This window comes from Vigna angularis, chromosome 1 (genome assembly GCF_016808095.1).
Source record: "Vigna angularis cultivar LongXiaoDou No.4 chromosome 1, ASM1680809v1, whole genome shotgun sequence".
Classification (NCBI taxonomy): Eukaryota; Viridiplantae; Streptophyta; class Magnoliopsida; order Fabales; family Fabaceae; genus Vigna; species Vigna angularis.
In genome coordinates this window covers 63,331,238-63,349,950 of record NC_068970.1, presented here as the reverse complement: position 1 = coordinate 63,349,950, position 18,713 = coordinate 63,331,238, and the positions used below count along the sequence as shown (strand labels likewise).

At 32.8% G+C, this 18,713-nt stretch overlaps 2 protein-coding genes and 1 pseudogene across 4 annotated transcripts; 1 reads left to right on the top strand and 2 right to left on the bottom strand.

The window, feature by feature from the left end:
• Window positions 1–1,118: 1,118 nt before the first annotated feature.
• Window positions 1,119–2,371, bottom strand: LOC108346563 (putative F-box/FBD/LRR-repeat protein At1g78760). Its single transcript, XM_017585633.1, has 2 exons — window positions 1,430–2,371; window positions 1,119–1,331 (listed from the first exon to the last, which is right to left on the bottom strand). Exons 1-2 carry the CDS (start codon window positions 2,369–2,371, stop codon window positions 1,119–1,121), a joined length of 1,155 nt encoding a protein of 384 aa, XP_017441122.1.
• Window positions 2,372–6,887: 4,516 nt separating this feature from the next.
• LOC108346564 (sucrose-phosphatase 1-like) lies at window positions 6,888–8,685 on the bottom strand (annotated as a pseudogene).
• Window positions 8,686–9,616: 931 nt separating this feature from the next.
• LOC108346354 (probable RNA methyltransferase At5g51130) lies at window positions 9,617–14,692 on the top strand. Of its 3 annotated transcripts, XM_017585426.2 has the most exons (9): window positions 9,618–9,813; window positions 9,901–10,015; window positions 10,161–10,208; window positions 10,863–11,136; window positions 13,165–13,252; window positions 13,627–13,692; window positions 14,070–14,138; window positions 14,257–14,361; window positions 14,473–14,692. In XM_017585426.2, the coding sequence occupies exons 1-8, from the start codon at window positions 9,733–9,735 to the stop codon at window positions 14,344–14,346; spliced, it is 831 nt and encodes a 276-aa protein (XP_017440915.1). In that variant the 5' UTR covers window positions 9,618–9,732; the 3' UTR covers window positions 14,347–14,361; window positions 14,473–14,692. The 3 variants fall into 3 exon arrangements, with proteins under 3 accessions (XP_052727506.1, XP_017440915.1, XP_017440914.1); XM_052871546.1 differs by lacking the exon at window positions 14,473–14,692 and having other exon boundaries at window positions 9,617–9,813; window positions 14,226–14,356; XM_017585425.2 differs by having other exon boundaries at window positions 14,257–14,692.
• Window positions 14,693–18,713: the final 4,021 nt, after the last annotated feature.

Here is an 18,713-nt window from a genome sequence, read left to right as displayed (position 1 = left end):
ATAAAAAAACACCATGAAATAATTTTTTTTTACTTATGTAAGCTATTAAATTTGAGTCAGAAAATTCATTGCATTCTTCCCATAGACATTTTTAATTTTGAATACAAATCGAAGTTAACTGCCCGTGTCATGTTTTATTTAATATTCTTTCTTTTTCTATTTTATTTTATTTTATAAATAAAAATAATTATTAATATTGATCATTGAATTACAATTGCAACATGTGACTAAATTATCATTGTAGTTAGTAGGTCGTTGTTGTTACGGTTAGGGCAATAATAATAACAATAATTAGTATATTATTAGTTCGTATCGTAATAATTAATTCTGCAATCTGAACGAAATTTTGGATACGATCTTAAATTTTGGGATACCATCGTATATATTTCACCCGAAAATCAATTTCAATTATTCATTTGAAGGATAGAGCAAGAAAGAAATTTTTTCTTTTACAATTAAAAGAGAAAAAAAAATTACACAACGGGATGATACAGGTAACTCAGGATTTACAAATTTACCTTAGAAAACTAGTTATTGCATTCTCCAAAATCAATTAAATATCAGATATAGTCTGTTATACTATACAATAACAAATAACAAATAATAGTAATAATAATAACAAAAAAAAAATTATTCATAATTTAAGATAATATTAAATATAAGAAATATCTCAATTCGAGTTAATTCAACGATAATACGAACATGTACATAATCTATAAATATAAATTAATAAATAATATATATTTATATAGTTAAGACGATAATATATTTATATATATTCTATTTGTAATATAATTATTATTTATTCATATTAGCATTATAAAAGATTTGTTCTTGTAATGCCCCTATTGCAGATTTTGTTTCTGCATCACTCAAGAACACATTTTTTAAATTTCATATATTAAAAGCGAAACATAAATATATTTTCATAAATATAAAAAACCCCACCTACGGTTAAAAGAACAAAAACACTGTATGATTTAAATGCATTAATCCCACACATACGATGGTTTCTTAAACTTTTCGTGTACTGAAGTCAAATAAGAAAACAGTTCCAGAAAACGATAGAAATGAGACAATAACAATAGAATAACCCTAAAAATAAGGAAGTAAAAATTTCAGCAGTGCAGTTCCAACTTTCTGGAATTCATGACAGACAGAAATTGTGGTGCTTGTCGAGTCTGAAGCAAGTGTCGTACCATTATGTTCACTTCTTCGTCCACTTCTTCGTCCAATACTCTAAGCGGAGGAGTCACTATTACTGTCTTCAACGACTCCAATCGATCAAAGCATGGAGATTGAATTTCCATCGTATCAAGATTTTGTAGTTCCTACACAATCAAACTGAATAGTTAGACCCATTACAGAATAATTTGTAATCCAAGTACTGGCAGAATAAAAAGATAATAAACGCATGAAAGCAAATTACATGAAGGCTCCGAAAGGAGAGTGTCAATCTTTTTACATGGGAGAGCACTTGCAACCACCCTGCTACAACTGAATAATTCATGGGAAGAGAAAGAATCTTAACGTTAACTTCTTCAAGAAAAGGAAGATCACACGTAGAGGTGAGTTGGTCATCACTGAAGATGATGTTATCCCCGATTGTGATCGAAGCAAGATTTGAAGTAGAAAGTATAATTTTGTGTTTATAGTTGCGCGGGTAGATGTTGTACACAAACGAATTACTGATCTTCAAAATGGAAAGGCTAGAATTAGTTATGCAGAAGGTGTCTGCATCATTGCAAAAGGAGTAGCCTTCCATGGTCAAAGTATTCAACACGCTACAGGCTGAAAAAGGTTCAACGCAGTGACGATCAATGGCGTCAAATCTAACATTAGAGAGATGCAAGGTTTTTAGGGTTGGTAAAAGCAGGGATTTTGGAAGTTTCGTGGGAGGATCACCGACACAGGTGCCAAGAACAAGAGATGTCAAAGAGTGACAGGAAAACATCAAAGGAAGAAAAGAAGTGGGGATGTCTCTGAAATTGTACTGTGTGGTGATGTTCAAGTGCTGGGCATTGTGCTGTGCAGCATATCTTGCTATCCCCGTGAGGAGTTTTGGCGCATTGAAACCGTAAACCTCAATGTTGAGATCGATCAGGGAGGTAGAAGCATCTCGATTTGCCAGAAATTGAGGTACAAACTTGTTGTAAAAGCGAACCTTTCCCAAGGAAGAGAAAGATAGAGTGGTGACATGTTTCCAGAGGTTCTTCCATCGTTTAGACAAGACACAGGTTCGAACGACGTCTCTTGTGTTCATGAAATCCATGATGTTTTGCAGAACAGCATCAGGCAAGTCACTCAGTCTGTCTTTCTCCTCTTCTCTTCCTCTTTTTCTGCTGATCTTCTGTATCTTCTCCCTCGCCATCGATTCAGACTGTTTGGTTTTTCTTCCTCTTTTTCTGCTTATCTTCACCATATTCAAACTGTTTGGTTCCGCTTTCCAAACAATGGAAGCAAATCCCTCTCAATGAATTATTTGCAGGAGATTATTTTGAGAAGTGAATATATAGTTTTAGGTAGACATGTGAAAATGGATAATTCGACTCGATCCGATTCGACCCGGTCCGATAGTCACTTAATAAGTTAATCCAATTTGATTAACTTATTAAAAAAATGTTTTGGAAAAATAATGATGGAGATGATAATGTCATTATCAGATGATTAGATATAGAGACTTTGATATTTCAATTTATTTTTTACAATATTTCTATGAATAATATTTTTATGAAAAATATTTCTATAAATTTATATTTTCTTTTCATGTAAAATATAATCTTATGAGTTTACGAATATAAGTCAAGTTTACTAAGCTCTGATGAGTTTACGTAAACTCTCGAGTTTGATAAGCTCTCATGAGTTTACGTAAACTCTCGAGTTTGATAAGCTCTCATGAGTTTACGTAAACTCTCGAGTTTGATAATGGTTAGATGATTTTGTAATTTGTCATTCCAAGTCCACAGGCTCAATGAAAAGCATTCTGCAAGTCATTTTGAGAAGCACCAAGACCAGCCACACACCAAGTTGTGTCATCAATAAATGTAGTGTTTCCTTCAGGTGGTGACATTGTTGTCACTGGGATAACAGCATCTGATTTCTGTTGCACCACGATTTCCCTTGCCATGGCTAAATATTTTTTCCAAAGTCATGGAATCAAGAAAGACATAATAATATTAGTTATTAAATAAATAAATCAACAATGACCAAATAGTGTGAAAATCATGTGGTAGCATCAACCTCTCGTCCATCAATAACAACACAAGAAAAAGGAGTACTGAATAAGAGAAAAAAGTGCCACTGTAATCTAGGCCAAAAATATAAGTATAACTCTAAGCCACCACTTGAGATTAAAACTATTAAATAATTTTAGAGGGCTTGATTGATCCCTTTCATAATCTTCTATTTATAAAAATAAATTAACACAATATAATCATGATAAATAGGGTAACATAGACACAATATAATCATGATAAATAGGGTAACTCTAGACACAATATAATCATGATAAATAGGGTAACCCTAGACACAATATAATCATGATAAATAAGGTAACCCTAAACACAATATAATCATGATAAATAGGATAAATATTCTAACATTCCCCTTCAAGCTGGAGCATACAAATTGTATGTGCCAAGCTTGGAATAAATAAACTCAATCCAACCAAATCAACTTGTCTAAAATGTCTAGACAGTAGACGTGGTAACTTTGGCTCCGAACAAGATGCACATATGCTTCAGACCATCGAGAGAGAATGTCTGTAAACCAAATTGGAGTCACAAACTAGCGTAACCAAAAGAGACTCCTCATAAGCTTATGGAGAATAATATTGGACAACCACAAAACTTCATCTAGCACCATGAACCTTCAAGTAGGGTGACTTTGACAAAGTTGATTTCCATCAAAAGTAAATGCTGAGTGGTAGACAACGACAAACTGTAGAGATTGGATTGCCCTCAAATAAGGATGGGGTCTGCATGGCTAAAAGTGACAAAAATGTAGGTACGACTATCTTTGACTAGTTAGGGCCTACAGTGGCTAAAAGCGACAAAATTACAAGGACTGCCATCTCTGACTAATTGGGGCTTGCAGTGGCTGAAAGCAGGGACTGTCATTTATGACTAGTTGGGGCCTCTGACTAGTGGCTGGAAACATACTCCCCCTTACTGCAGGGACTAAATTTTCGTTACTGATTGATGGGGCCTGCAGGGACTAAATTGTCATCACTGATTGATAGAGCCTACAGGGACTAAATTGCCATCAAGTAAGGATGGGGCCTGTAGTGGACAAAAACATACTACAGGACTAAACTGCCATCATTGATTGATGGGGGTCTGTAGTGACCGAACATACTCCCCTCACGGCGATTGACGGAAACTGTGAAGGTGAAATGTCACAATGGTCTCTTTTATACATCAAAGCACCACTAGGAACCATGATTGGACTGTGTTGAGAACTGTAAGGATGACATATTAGAGGAACAAATTGAGACATATGATGACATTAAAGGCCAAAAATAGGTTGGAGGTCCAAAGGTTTTATGCTAGACTACCCCCAAAGATACTTAACACTATATCAAAAGAACTACGGGCTAAACAAACTAGACTCGGGCCCAAGGAGAAAGTGACCAATAATGATTGAAGAAAAAAGTGACGAAGTGGCGTCAAGAAAAATTGTGAAGGGGGAAGATCATTATGGTGTCCTTTATTCATCAAAGGATCCAAAAATAGATCTCACAAGAGACTGATGAAATTGTTTGACTAAGATTCTTAATCTTGCCAGAAATAGACTCCCCCTCATGCCATGAGGAACCTTCAACCTATGACTTTGTTTTGAAATTCCTTGTGTTAACAAGCTAATAACACTGACTCTCCTTGGACACTTGTAAATAAATGACACAAGCCATCAAAAACAACTGCTACAATATGCAAAGTTAAACACACATTATGAAAGAGGCTAAGGAACAATGTTGAAACAAAGAATTTTTATGATTCTGACATTGGGAAGGTGACTTGTGACAAACACGCACCAGAAGTTGATAAGAGAGAAGTCGTTCGTGACGGTGCGTGTGAAGGAGAATGAGGCAGCGACAACAAGGATGGGTCGCGCTCCTCGATGCTCACAAAACCCCTGACTTCGCTAGAGAAAACAATACGGCAACGGTGGCGGAGGTAGAACAGATGTGGCGTGTGTGGCGGTGCTTGGATGAGAACTAGCCCTTGACACAGGCAAGGTTGACCATTGCTCAAGGAGGCGATCCAAATCCATTGGTCGCCGGACTAAACTGTGGCAGTGGCCGACATTAGCGGACAACGTTAAAATGACAGGAAATAGAGGTTGATGGTGACAAACTTATGTAGACAACTCCACACAGTGGAAAAATAGTGCCAAGTGGACAACGACAAACGACGCTAGGCAACGAAAAACTGCGCCAGATAGCGACAAACAACACCAGACAGGGCAAACAATGTCAGACAGGTGCTTGCAACAACTAGGGTTTGAAGTCTAGATAAAAACCAGAACAAGACTGCTCATTTAGGTATTTAAGAAAAGATGAAATTTTTAATGCCGCCGGTGGCGGCACTAGCCACCGGCAACAACAAAGACAGAGTAGGAAGAGTCTCAGACAACTTGCTCTAATACCAACTTGAGATTGAAAATATAAAGTAATTCTAGAGGGCTTGATTGATCCCTCTCATAATCTTCTATTTATAAAAGTAAATTGACACAATATAATCATGATAAATAGAGTAACATAGACACAATATAATCATGATAAATAGGATAACTCTAAACACAATATAATCATGATAAATAGGGTAACCCTAGACACAATATAATCATGATAAATAGAGTAAATATTCTAACACCACCAAATAACCTTTGTAACAATCAAATGTACCATCAAGTGTGATCTTCAATGTATAAACAAAATGACTCCTAATGATGTTTTTGCTAGGATCTTCAATGTATAAACAAAATGACTCCTAATGATGGTTTTGTTAGCATCCAAAGCAGCCATCTTTGCAAGCATCGCTTTTTAATAAATCTGATTAGTCATTGCTTCACTTGTAGAATTAAGAATGGACACAAAGTTCAAAGAAGAAATCAACTAAAAAATAGGAAGGGGATAAACCTGCACAGTTTAGAGCAAAGGCACAAAGGTTAGAATAAAGAGTGGACAAAATACCTTTGCAAATTTCAATGGGAGATTCAACTATAGGCAACATTGGTGGAAAAGTGGTTTGAGCAAGAGAAATAAAGATGCCAATTGAAGAATAGAGCTTAAGAGTAATGAATTAAAGTTAAGAAAAATCTCACCAGATATCTCCCACTTGTCGAATTTGACCAGCCACGAACCCAAACTAACCTCTGCAAAAGATACACTGTCAACCTACACTCGATAGTATTGATCCTTCTTTTCATCAAAAGCCTTTTTCTAAGGTACCTATAACTTGGTGCATAGGTGGTCAACTCCTGAATGATGGACACAATTTCCTGTAGAATGCTAAAAATAAACAAAAAAGAAAATTGAGAAAAGAATAGCATCAGATCCTCTTCAGATTAACAAAATCTACATAAAAAACCCTTCAGGTTTCATATAAAGGGATTGAAAATAAATGGGGTTATGAAAGTCTAAACTTCATAGATCCCATATCAACAGAAACCTCATGTGTTGTGATTCTCCTTTCACTATTTATGATAAAACAACGTCTTTTCAAATCCACCATGTCTTTTCTCATGCAATTTAAACTTCTGTCTTGTTTCTTTTAATACTCTTAACAGTTCTAGGTATTCCAATTCCAAATATCATTCATTGTCCATGTACTCAAAAGATACAGCTCTGATTAAGCTTAGATATGGATTTGCAGCTGAGTAAAATCTTACAATTGAATCAAACTTACAAAGACTGCTTTCAAATTGTGCATATACTGCTTAGGATTCTCAACTTCACCACACCTCCATCTCTCACAAAATATGTACAACATCACTACTTCATGGCTAAGACCAAGAACTTTCCCGCTGGACATGCAATCTTCAATATCTCTTGGAGACACATTCTTTCAGTTGGATTGAGAGAAGTCACCGATGGCTTGCAGAATGCCAGCTGCACATCTTTCAATTGAATGATTTGGGGATTGCTCCTTGCATTTTCTGTATACCAATGAAGCAATTCTTCCTATGCATTGCTGACCTTCAAATTCAGGAAATGAAAGATCATTTTTCACAGTACAATCACATTTGCAGATAATACAAACAGTAGAATCACCACAAACAAGAGTGTTGCATGGTCCAAGTCCATCAACATTTAGTTTTTCAAGTAGAAAAGCAAGTGCCCTTCCTTTTCCAGCAGCTTGGGGTAATACATCCAAAGCAATACCATTGCTATAAATCATTTTCACATCTAACTAGAAAAGAGAAAAAAATTAATATAAATATACAATGAAATCGTAGCATGTCAATAAAAAATCAGATCAAGACAAATCCAATCAACTAGGTATCTATGTATACTTATCAGTTGTTTGTTTTTACAAATGAGAAAGGATGGCAGCGAATCTTACCCGCCTATAAAAAAAAGTTGCAGGCAAAGCTTTCAAATGAAGTAGACAAATTTCTGCCATTAAGTTTATTATGAACTATAATCTCATCCCTCAGACGTTTTGAGAGAGCTTTGACGACATTTGAGACTTCCCTTTTTTCCAAATAAAAGCTGATCTTGTTTCTGACTGCAGTTACTTCAGAAATTTCAAAGAAAAGAAGTTGATAAAAGAATACCAATGCTTCTATATAATAGCTAATACCAAAATTCATTTAAGGCCATTCTCTGAGCATGATATTCAACATATAAAAATTCTGATAAGTATCTTATTTTTTATAATTAAAAGATTACAAGGGTAGTTACATACTTGCATAGTTAGTTCAGGAAACTTGGCTGTTTCCTCAAAAACCACGTTTCTGTCCCACTTATGATCTAGATACTGTTTCCAACCATCATAGGGTACCATGGATTCACCATATGTAATCTCAGTACCCACAGACATTATAGTGATATCAGAGTCAACAAAAGTTTCTGTTTTCTTAAATCTCCATAAACAGTAGGCGATCTCTTAGTGGAGAAAACTAGCAGAGAATCATGACTATAATAAGCTTCCCACAACGCATTGAACCTGAGAAGAGCAAGATTTTCTGGATCATCATGGTCTACCTGCACTAAGATAAACAATCTTCACCAGATTTCACCCAAGCATTAATCCATAATCAGATCTGATAAGTATGAAAAATACATGTTTTGATACTTATTAATTAACTCAAAATTTGTATTTATTCATGAAATAATGTGTATCTTCATAGAAAAAGTTGTAATAGGAAGTAGAAAAGTGTATAATAAATTGTACAAGAATTTATATATCAAAATAGAGTGTTATCAGATGTTTTTCGCTAAGCCAACATTATAAATCGCTCAACTAAAAAGATGATTATTCGCTTAGCCCATTAAAACAATTCGCTTAGCGAATTATGGACAGTTAAAAGATATGCAGTTGATTATTTGTTTAGCACATGATAAGTGTGCGCTGAGCGAATTAATTAAATCAGAAATGATTTTTAGATTTGAGACAGACAAAAAGAGGAGAGAAATTCCTTATATCAATCTAGAAAAGAAATAAATGATTACCAACCCATTTTACTTAGGCATTACGATGATATTGTTGTAGTTAAGACATGATTGATAAAAAAAACATTTAAGGAAAGATGGATCAACTTTTGCTAATCAAACTTCAATTTGACATTACATACTTACTGTTTTTTTACTGGGTATATTGTATTATATCTATATATAACATTTTTTTCACATAAATTTAAGTTACCATATTAATTATCATTTAAGATTAATTTTTAACTCAATATTTTTATTCAATAAATACTATTTTAAAAAACCTTCATAATTTGTTTATATTTTTAAGAAAAGTATTTACATAAATAGAATATAATTTAGTGTAACTTATAGTTTGTTTTGTAGTTTTGACGGTTTGTAAAATAATTACATTAAAAGGGAATAATTCTCTCAAAGAATTTGATTATGAAAAGATAAATTATGCTTTTTGACAAAAAGATAAGGTTTTCTTTTTAAGGGATGTTGGTAGAAGATTTTTTACTTAAATAAAAAATCAGTATTAATATTAATAAAATACCATATATATTTACTTTAATAAATCGTTTTATAGGATTAAAATGTTTTTAAATAGCCCAACAACCTCAATTTTTCCACATCTTATGTAAAGCACTCACACACTTAGTGGACAAAGTGCAGTATACTACACTGTATTATAAAAATTTATAGTTTACTATAAAAATAATTTAAGAAAACTGTACTGAACTAAATAGTTCAGATAGTTCAGAGTAAGAAAAGAAAAAAATCTCCTAACCTACAGTAACAATAAAATAAGGTGGTAATGTTAGTTACTTTTTTTCTTTTAATTTTCGTACATCATAAAAAATAAATGAATTTTATTTATATTTTTTATTTAAATGTTAATTTTTATTATACTTTTTACTTTAATTTTTTCACTCTTTGGCATCATTCTATGAAAGTAAATTAGGCAGAAGGAAATATCAATTTTGAATGTTCATTATAGAATGCCAACCCTCTAAACCCCAAATCATAGAGGAGGGTTTTATTGCAGGTGAGGGAAAAACATAGAGAAGAGAAGAAGAGAAGGAGGCGATTCAATGGAAACCCAAAAGCAGAGCAGTAAAAAGCGGAAACAAGTTTTCCCATTCGGAAACTACAGGAGTTACTATGGATATCGAGTATTCTTCTTCACGTTCATTTGTTAGCGTTTTATTGAGTTTAAGGTTGTCCATGTTCGATGTTTTGTTAATTTGATGTTGTTTCAGATTGATCAAGGCACGGATGAAGATCCTCGATTGAAAGTGTTAAGAAAGGAATGGTTTGAAGGGAAGGAGTGTCTTGATATTGGCTGCAACAACGGGATAATCACTATACAGATTGGTAATTTTCTCCTTGTTTCCTTCATTTTTTTTGTTTCAATGATTTATGCCTTCAAGTAAGCTATCATTCGAATAGCTATTAGTCTGAATATTGCTGTAAAGTAAATAACTATTTGCATTTCATGCTCATTGCTTTTCCCCCACAGCACAGAAGTTTTGCTGCCGGAGCATTCTTGGAATTGACATTGATTCTGGTAAGATGCTTATCTATTTTAATTTCTATTGCCTAAAGGTATTTTTTGTAACTTAAAATTCAGCTTTGTTCTGTATATGTTTCTTTCTTACTCCGTATGCCGAGCATAACATAATTCTAATGTGTAATTCTTGAAATTCTAATTGATGTTGTTCTGTCATGAACAGTAAAAATAATATTTCTTTTTCTATAGTTATAGTGAAAACAGTCTATGGAAACATAAAATATTTCCTTACGGCCTCAATTTATGAATTGAATAGGGTTTAACAATTATGTTACTTAAACCAACTCAAGCTATATTCTCCTTGTAGTATTGTATATGCAACTTGACAAGTGGCTAATAGGCAGTATACTTCTCTAGTAAGTAACTTTTATGATTTAAAATCAGCATAGAATGAAACAGTTAGTTTATAAAAGTTATATTAGAAATTGATTTAACTCTATCTCAATGAAAAAAGAGTGTAAAGATGCTCTGAATTTTGTTTCTGGTGTCAGTATTGCATACTTATCGATAAGTTGTTTTCAATCATGTCAATATCTTATTCATAATTTAGCAAAAGGTAGTATTAAGTTTAAACTCCTTATTTTACTTTTGAACTTGCCAATTGGGTAGCACTAATTTTCTTAATTGATTTTTTTATGCTCAATGCGCTAGATCGAGTTCAGGATGCATATTGGAATCTCAGAAAATCTGCTAGATTGAGCTCTTCTGGGAATAAACCTGTGAAAGCCTCCAAACTTCAGGACAAGGATCATGCTGATGATTCAGGCAACAGAGTCACTGCATTGTCTAGAGTTGATACGAAGGAGATTTCAGAGAAACATTCTTCTCCAGAGCAAATTGATCTGTTTACTATAGTTTCATTTAAACGAGAAAATTTTGTTCAGAGTCGACATCCACCAGGAAAGAACTATGATACAATCCTTTGGTAAGTTGCTGAGTTGGTTGTTTTTTCCCCTTGTTTCACTTCTTGAAACATATTTTGGGCCAAAACTTTTAAGGTGAGGGACTGAGGGAGGTAGAAATTTGCCATGTCTTATGCCCTATTGGAAAAGTCCTGTTCAAATTTGTTTGAATTTGAATTTCTGTACTTTCTAGTCCTTTTTTTGGATTGACTTCCACAGGATAGTTGCTATTTATTGGAAATAGTTTGGGCATATCCTAAACCGAAAAGTTATCTCAAGAGCTAGGAGTGCTTTGGCTATATTCCTAGTTAATGTGAGACATCCTAACACCCTCCACTCACATCCACCAATGGATAACTAAAGGGTAATTTTGCATGATTGGACATGTGTGGATTGCCCAATATCAAGACTAGATACGTGGTCCATTGTTACCAGTATCTTTTGATTCTTGATGCAATATGTTTTGACTCAAGTAGCTAGCAATATGAATCATTGAAAAAAATCACTGTGGTGTGATTCTTGAATCCAACCATGAATCAGAGGTCCAAGTATCACTAAATTACCATTAGATGAATTATGTGACTCTAGGCTGTGATTTGCACACCAGACTGGATCAGGTTATGCACGACTGACTGGCTCTGAAAAGACCAAAAGAATAAAATTTTATGTTCTCAACTCATTCTTTTTTACTTCTTTCCACTCTTCTTTGACCTTCCTCTTCTCAACTCTAATACCTTTCTTTGATACGTTTCTTTTGGTATAGTAGCAACTACTTAAAGATGGTGATTTTTTTTTTCGCTTGTGTGACCTGGAAATTGTAAATTTCATACGATGCTCGTTTTTTCTTTTTAAACATGAATTTCATTAGCAACCATGTCATTAAATTTTATTTTATAGGTTAAACTCTTTAAATTATTCCTCCCTCGTAAATGTCAACTATACTAAAGGACCCTGCTGTGAGAAAGCTTCTTACTGTGGAAGCTATGAGCAACGGTCATTGTACTCAGTCTTACCCTTTCTTATGAAAAGAGTCTGAAGGACCCTGCTGTGAGAAAGCTTCTTACTGTGGAAGCTATGAGCAACGGTCATTGTACTCAGTCTTACCCTTTCTTATGAAAAGAGTTTGAAGGACCCTGTTGTGAGAAAGCTTCTTACTGTCGAAGCTATGAGCAACGGTCATTGTACTCAGTCTTACCCTTTCTTATGAAAAGAGTCTGTTTCTGAATTTGAACTCATGCCAACCCCAGACCTTGGTGCAAGTTTACTGCGATTCCAGGTTTTGCCTCCTTCCTCCTAAATGTAGGCACCATATTCAAAATAATTTCTGACAATTCGGGTCCATCAAATGCTACCACAGTTTTGGTTCTTTTTGTAGATGCTGGTATCCATCGAGTTTGTCATGCCAATATCATGCATGTTTTATCAAACAATATATTAATTTGTATATTGTGTGTGGTCCATAATTTTAATTTGGGGTCAATATGTTTTAGGATTTTTTTTTAGTTATTGATTATGAATTTGTACTTCTATCATATGTCTTTGTTAGTTTATCGACTACCACATTTTATTATTAATCCTGAATCTTGCCATTCATGATACGGTTAAAATCACAATTCAGAGAATTGACATTCCGGTTCACCATTTGAATCTTGATTCAACTTCCATGTCTGGCACTATACTGATAATAATATAATTCAGCCTCCAGCTAACTTGAAGGGAAAGATTGCCCAAGTCTTGTAATAAACACTTTGTGGCCATATTCCTATTCTATGTGTGACATCTTTACACTATCCTAATGGATATGTCCATATTGTACTTTTTTATTCTTAATGATTGGATATTTCTGATATTGCATTTTTAATCATGATTACACATTACTTTTATCGACCAAGGACTTGCATTTTGAATTATTAAGCTGCGTGAAGAAAGACATTCTGAAGTTGGTTTTGACTTAACCCTTGTTCTATAACATCGTTATCTGAATACGCTTGTTATGAATTGTCTTCAATGTGCTGCTTATGTTATTATACAAGTTATCTTTTCCTTTGTAGTTTGAGTGTAACAAAGTGGATACATCTAAATTGGGGAGATGACGGCTTAATTACTTTATTTTCAGAGATTTGGAAACTGCTCCGACCTGTAAGTATTATCTCCTTTCATCATCCTATGGTTTTTCTTTCTACTAGATGTGTTGACCACTGAATATATAAGTGCTCCAAAAGGAACTGAAAAAACGCATGATATATTCGGACCTATTTGGTCAGATAAGTTGTTCATGGTGAGATGATCTCTTCTGCAAATCTATTCCCACCCTTCCTTTCTCTTTATCCTTGTAGCCATGGATGTTTTCTTCTACTCCCTTTCTCAAGTTCCATCACCTCCCTCTACTCCATAGACTTTTTACTTTTCTTTTTCTTCCAGATTGGTTTAATCTTTACTTTTTGATTTAATAATGCACATGATGTTATTATATTTTGTTGTATATGTAAAAACATATTCTTTCTTTTGTGCAGGGTGGCATTTTTGTGGTGGAACCTCAACCATGGAAGTCATACGAAAGCAATCGTAGTGTCTCAGAGGTGATAATTTGCTAGCCTTCATTTCTGTGATTATCATCTTAATATTATTGAAGGGGTGCTGGGAAGTATAAACTATAAACCTTTGAATGCATACTTTGGCAAGGTTACAAAGTTTACGTAGTTATCTTTGATCTATTCATCTTGTAAAATCTCTGCATGATCTGGAATCATTTTTAAAAGTGGAAAATGTTTTCTTGAAATAAACAAATCCTTAGCTTCAATGAATGTATATAATTGTATTTTCTTCTGTAATAGAACAACTAATGCGTTATGAATCTGCTGATATTTTACTACTGTTTTTAAATTTCTTTAGTCCTAGCTGGATAATGCTAAAAATAAGAAGGGCTATTGAATTATTTTTTTTTCCCATTATGCAGACCACTGCTGCCAACTACCGTAATATTACAATTCGTCCAGAACAATTTCAGGAAATATTACTAGATAAGGTTTGCGTTCAACATTTCTTGGAATACTATCTTCCTCTTTTGGTAACCAGCATTTTTTCATTGCCAATTTATCATGATTTTTTTCAGATTCTAATGGCTGGTGTTTAAATTTACCCAGATTGGATTTCGAACAGTAGAAGACATCACTTCCGGTTTGACACTTAGCAAGACTGGTTTCAATAGACCAATTTTGGTTTTCCGCAAATGATCTCTGCAGGGTCAGGTGCAGAGTCAATGTCATTTAACATGGAGTAGTTTTACTTTTGCTCCACATAGATGTGGCTGTTATATGTTGCCATCAATGCTGGCTCACAGATCGCAATCTTGCTTGCAGTGCACCTACTGTTCACGACGAAAACTTGATATGCATGGAGCATCCTTTGTGAGAATACCAGTATTAAAACAAATTGAGTTGAAGGGACTTGGAATGTAGAGGAAAATGCACGCTAAAATATTTATATCTTTCGTGTAAATGCGAATGGCTTAAAAAATTTACTCCACTTAATTTAAGTTTTAAGCTAAGAAATGGGAAGTAATTTCTCTTTTATTTTATAGATAGAATGGTTGGTTTCTATTATTTTTCAATGTCCTCTTGGAGTATTTATTCTAAATATGCATAAGGTCTATTTCAGCACTATTTCTATTTTTTAATTTAAATATTTTGTATCTATTTAATTGTAACGTGTTAAGTTCAAGGGAATATCAATAATTCTTTTTTGAATTATACTTTTACTTTTTCATTAAAAATTAAATTATTATATATATATATATATATATATATATATACTATGATGTAGAAATATATATATATATATATATATATATATATATACTATGATGTAGAAGTAAAAAAAGGATAAAATAGAAAATATTTAACTATTTTGTCAACACGCTTTCCAAAAGTATTTGTTAACTATTTTTAATGACTAAAATATTTTTAAAAAGAAGTTGGCGAAAAAAACATTTTCTCTTGGCATACACCTGAATCGTTGCAAGTACTCATTGGGTCTCTGCGGGTGTAGGCGCATTTGCATGTTCATAAGAACTCACGTGAACATGCACGTGCACAGGTCAGGAAGAGAATGACCCATGCTGCCTGTTTGGATTTTCAATTTAAGCCTAAAATTTGAAAAAAAAATTGAAAAAATTTAAATAACAGACTTAATTGCACTTAGTTGTTTTTTTCAAATTTAAAAAAAAATTGGTAAAATGAAAAAAGAAGGATAAATTTCATAAAATGCAATTAAAGGAGATAAGAAAGAAGTGTATATTTGATAAACGAGGAGAAAAGTCAAAATGCAAGAAAGAAATGGAAGAAAAAGAGGCTTTACTCAAATTTCTAAGAGCAGGGTCCAACTGAATTATGGTCATAATTGCCTCATTACTTTTACTTTCAACGTTTTCTTCATTTGACCTGACTTGATAACGTTCGTCATTATGGCACTTCATGAGGACTGCACTAATTCCTCTTATATCAACACACCTTTCTCTCTTCTCCTCCTCACTCTTCTCTTCCACCATGGAAACCACACAAAACTTCGACTGCACTGTCCTCAACAACAACAACAACAATAAATCTTTTTCCTTTTTACCAAGTCAGCCACCATTTCATGTCCCTTCTGCTCCTAAGGAACAACAACATTCTTCTCAGATGTCCGACTCCGACTCTTGCAGTGAGGACGCTGGTGATGCACCTCATGAGGAAGAAGAACTGAGTTTGGATGAGTTTCTCAATGATGGAAATGCAAAGAAGAAAATTGAGCTCTTGGCTGCAATGGTTGGAGTTAACACTACGGAGCCAGCGATTGTGCTGACTGAAGTAGTCAGAGCTCTCAAACTCTTCAACCATTACTATAAACAATTTTAGTTATTTTCCATCAAGGGCTAATTGATGCGGTTTTCGTTTCTTTTGTTTATATGATAAGATATGCGACTTGTGTATTTTCTGTTATCCTTCTTCCAAATAATAGTTTCAGAATCTTTCTTTGGATCGTTTTTTCTTTTCTTTAACTCTTTTCTTTCCACTTAGATAACATCAAATCCTTCATCCTTGAAGTGGCTTTTAATTTTTTTTATCTATTGGAAGGTTCATATTGATTATGTCAAGATTCTTATCGACAGAAAAGAGAAAAATGAAACTAGAAAAAAACGAAAGGAATTCAGGGACAGAATGTCATGTAACAAAAACGAGAAAAACAAGAATAATTGTCTATCACTGACTAAAGATTATACTGATTCAGTGAAACAGATAAAGAAAAGGCTGGTCGACGGAACATTGTGCTAAAGAAAGTTTGCTTGTTCAAAAACGTTTTCAAAATGCAAAGCTAAAAATTGGTTAAAAGGTGGCTTCCCGGCGTTTTCTTTTCTGCATTTTTATCTATGTTTCTATGGTGGCGTGTTCTGGTAATTGGGTTTTGTTGACGGTGGCTGCGGTAGTTTTTGATGGAAAGTTGTCTATAGTTAGCATGAAGGCTAGTTCCTGCGATGAAGCTCTAATGTCATATTTCCAACTCCAGAAAACAAAATAAAGTTATATATAAATAAAATAATGATAGAGTAACACTTAGATTTATTTGACGAAAACTATATTGATAAAATGGTAAACTTTTATATTTTCATAATCTTTCTTCCTTCTATCTATATTATTTGTTACACATTTATATTTATTTTTAAATAAAAGTAGGAATCTATTATTATTATTTTTTTCTATTAGTGTAGAAATGTTATTAGACAATGTTGTTGTAAATGTTACAATATTATTGTGTCCGTTAAATAAGTAAAAAATTAAAGTAGTTCTGTAAGTATTAAACATCATGCTAAGTAAACTTTTAAAACTAAGAAACATTAAATATTATGAATATTTTAAGCTTAGGTATTAAACTCTTGCTTTTGAAGTTAGACAAGAAAATTCTTTTGGACTAAAATATAAACAATATTAACTCATAATTTACTAAATACGAAATTAGTTAAAATAATTTCATTCTTTTAATTTTATTTTAAAATGATTTTATTCTTTTAATTTCATTTTTTTTATGAATTATTGTTTACTAAAATATGAACTAATTTTAGTTTATAAAAAATAAATATTATCAATTGTATTCTTTTCTCTTTTATTGGGATTGGATGATTGAAAAAAATTTATTTTTTAAAATTAAAAATTCAGTATGGTGTTTATGCATATTATTAATTAATATTATTTTAGTAAATATTTGTGAGAATTTAGAAAATTATATTTTAGGATGATAATGTTTTAAAATATTGAGACTTTATTATTTTAATAACAAAACATTTAATTATAAATAGAAATTTCATAAAAAAAGTCTTATTATTCAAAAGTTTTTTTTCTTTTTTAAGTTTTCTCATGCTCGTCTGTTTGAAAATCTGTTTGAAGATTTGTTTGGAGTAAATTAGTTTTCAGCTGTTACTTGAATGTATTCTTGTAACTCTTGAACAATATCTTTGTTGGCATGGTCGGATCATCTTAATATTGTTTTTAGGCTTTTGTACATGTAAATTAGGAGGAGTTTTTGTGGTCTTATAAGCTAGTTGGTTAAGTAAGGAAAACTAGTCTTGATTTGTGTTATGTGTTTGAGTGAATTATGATTGTTTGAAGTTGCTTTGGTGTGTGTATGATGCAAGTTGATATCTCAGCAATTGAACAATTAGTATAAGTTTTATTGTTTGTATTTTGAACCAAGGTACTAAAAGAGGAGTACCAAAGTTATCAATTAAACAGGTCCAATTTCCCTTAATCACAATACAATTTCTAGTTTTTTGATACACCACTGAGTGATAATAGACTGACGCTGAGTGTCATTCTCATTGTGGAGGTCTCATAATATTTTAGCTCTAAAATACTGAGCACCAGAAAGTGTAGTTGAGTGTCATTCTTTTGGAAAGATTGACGCTGAGCACCAAAAATGTCTTCACCACTTTTTGCGAGAGATTTGGAACGCCACTGTTATTTTTCCCTTTATTTGTTTTTGGAGGTTTTGTGATGGATATTAATTATGCTTATGATGATGATGTTTAATGAATTTCAAGAAGAAATTCTTTTTGTTGTAACTTTAACGTATGCATTGATGTATGAATTTAGTAAGAAGAAATCCTTATAGAATATGATGGGTTATGTAGTGAGAGTTCTATGAAGTCTTAGTCTATAAACTTGTTTGGCCTAAAGCACGAAGGAGATTAACCTTGTGTATGGTTGGGTGATAACCCCTTGGTTATGGTTCTATAAAACAATAGAGACCACCACAAGTGCATCTTTTTTAGTTCTGATATAAAAAACGTATATTCAAATAATTGAATTTAATATTTTTAGTAATTTTATTTTATTAAATGAGACGTTACAATATTAACATCGTAAATAAATTTAGTTATTAAAAAATTAATTAACTTTTTTATAAAGTTAATGTTATTTTTTTTACATATTCAATGTCTTATATTTAGGGAGGGAAAGACTATTACTTTAGAGAAAGAGGGTGATACTTTGGGATCATAATGATTTTGGCTGAATAATAATTTCTCGTTCCTTTTTAGGAAAAATTATTAGGCAATTTTAAGGTACAAGAT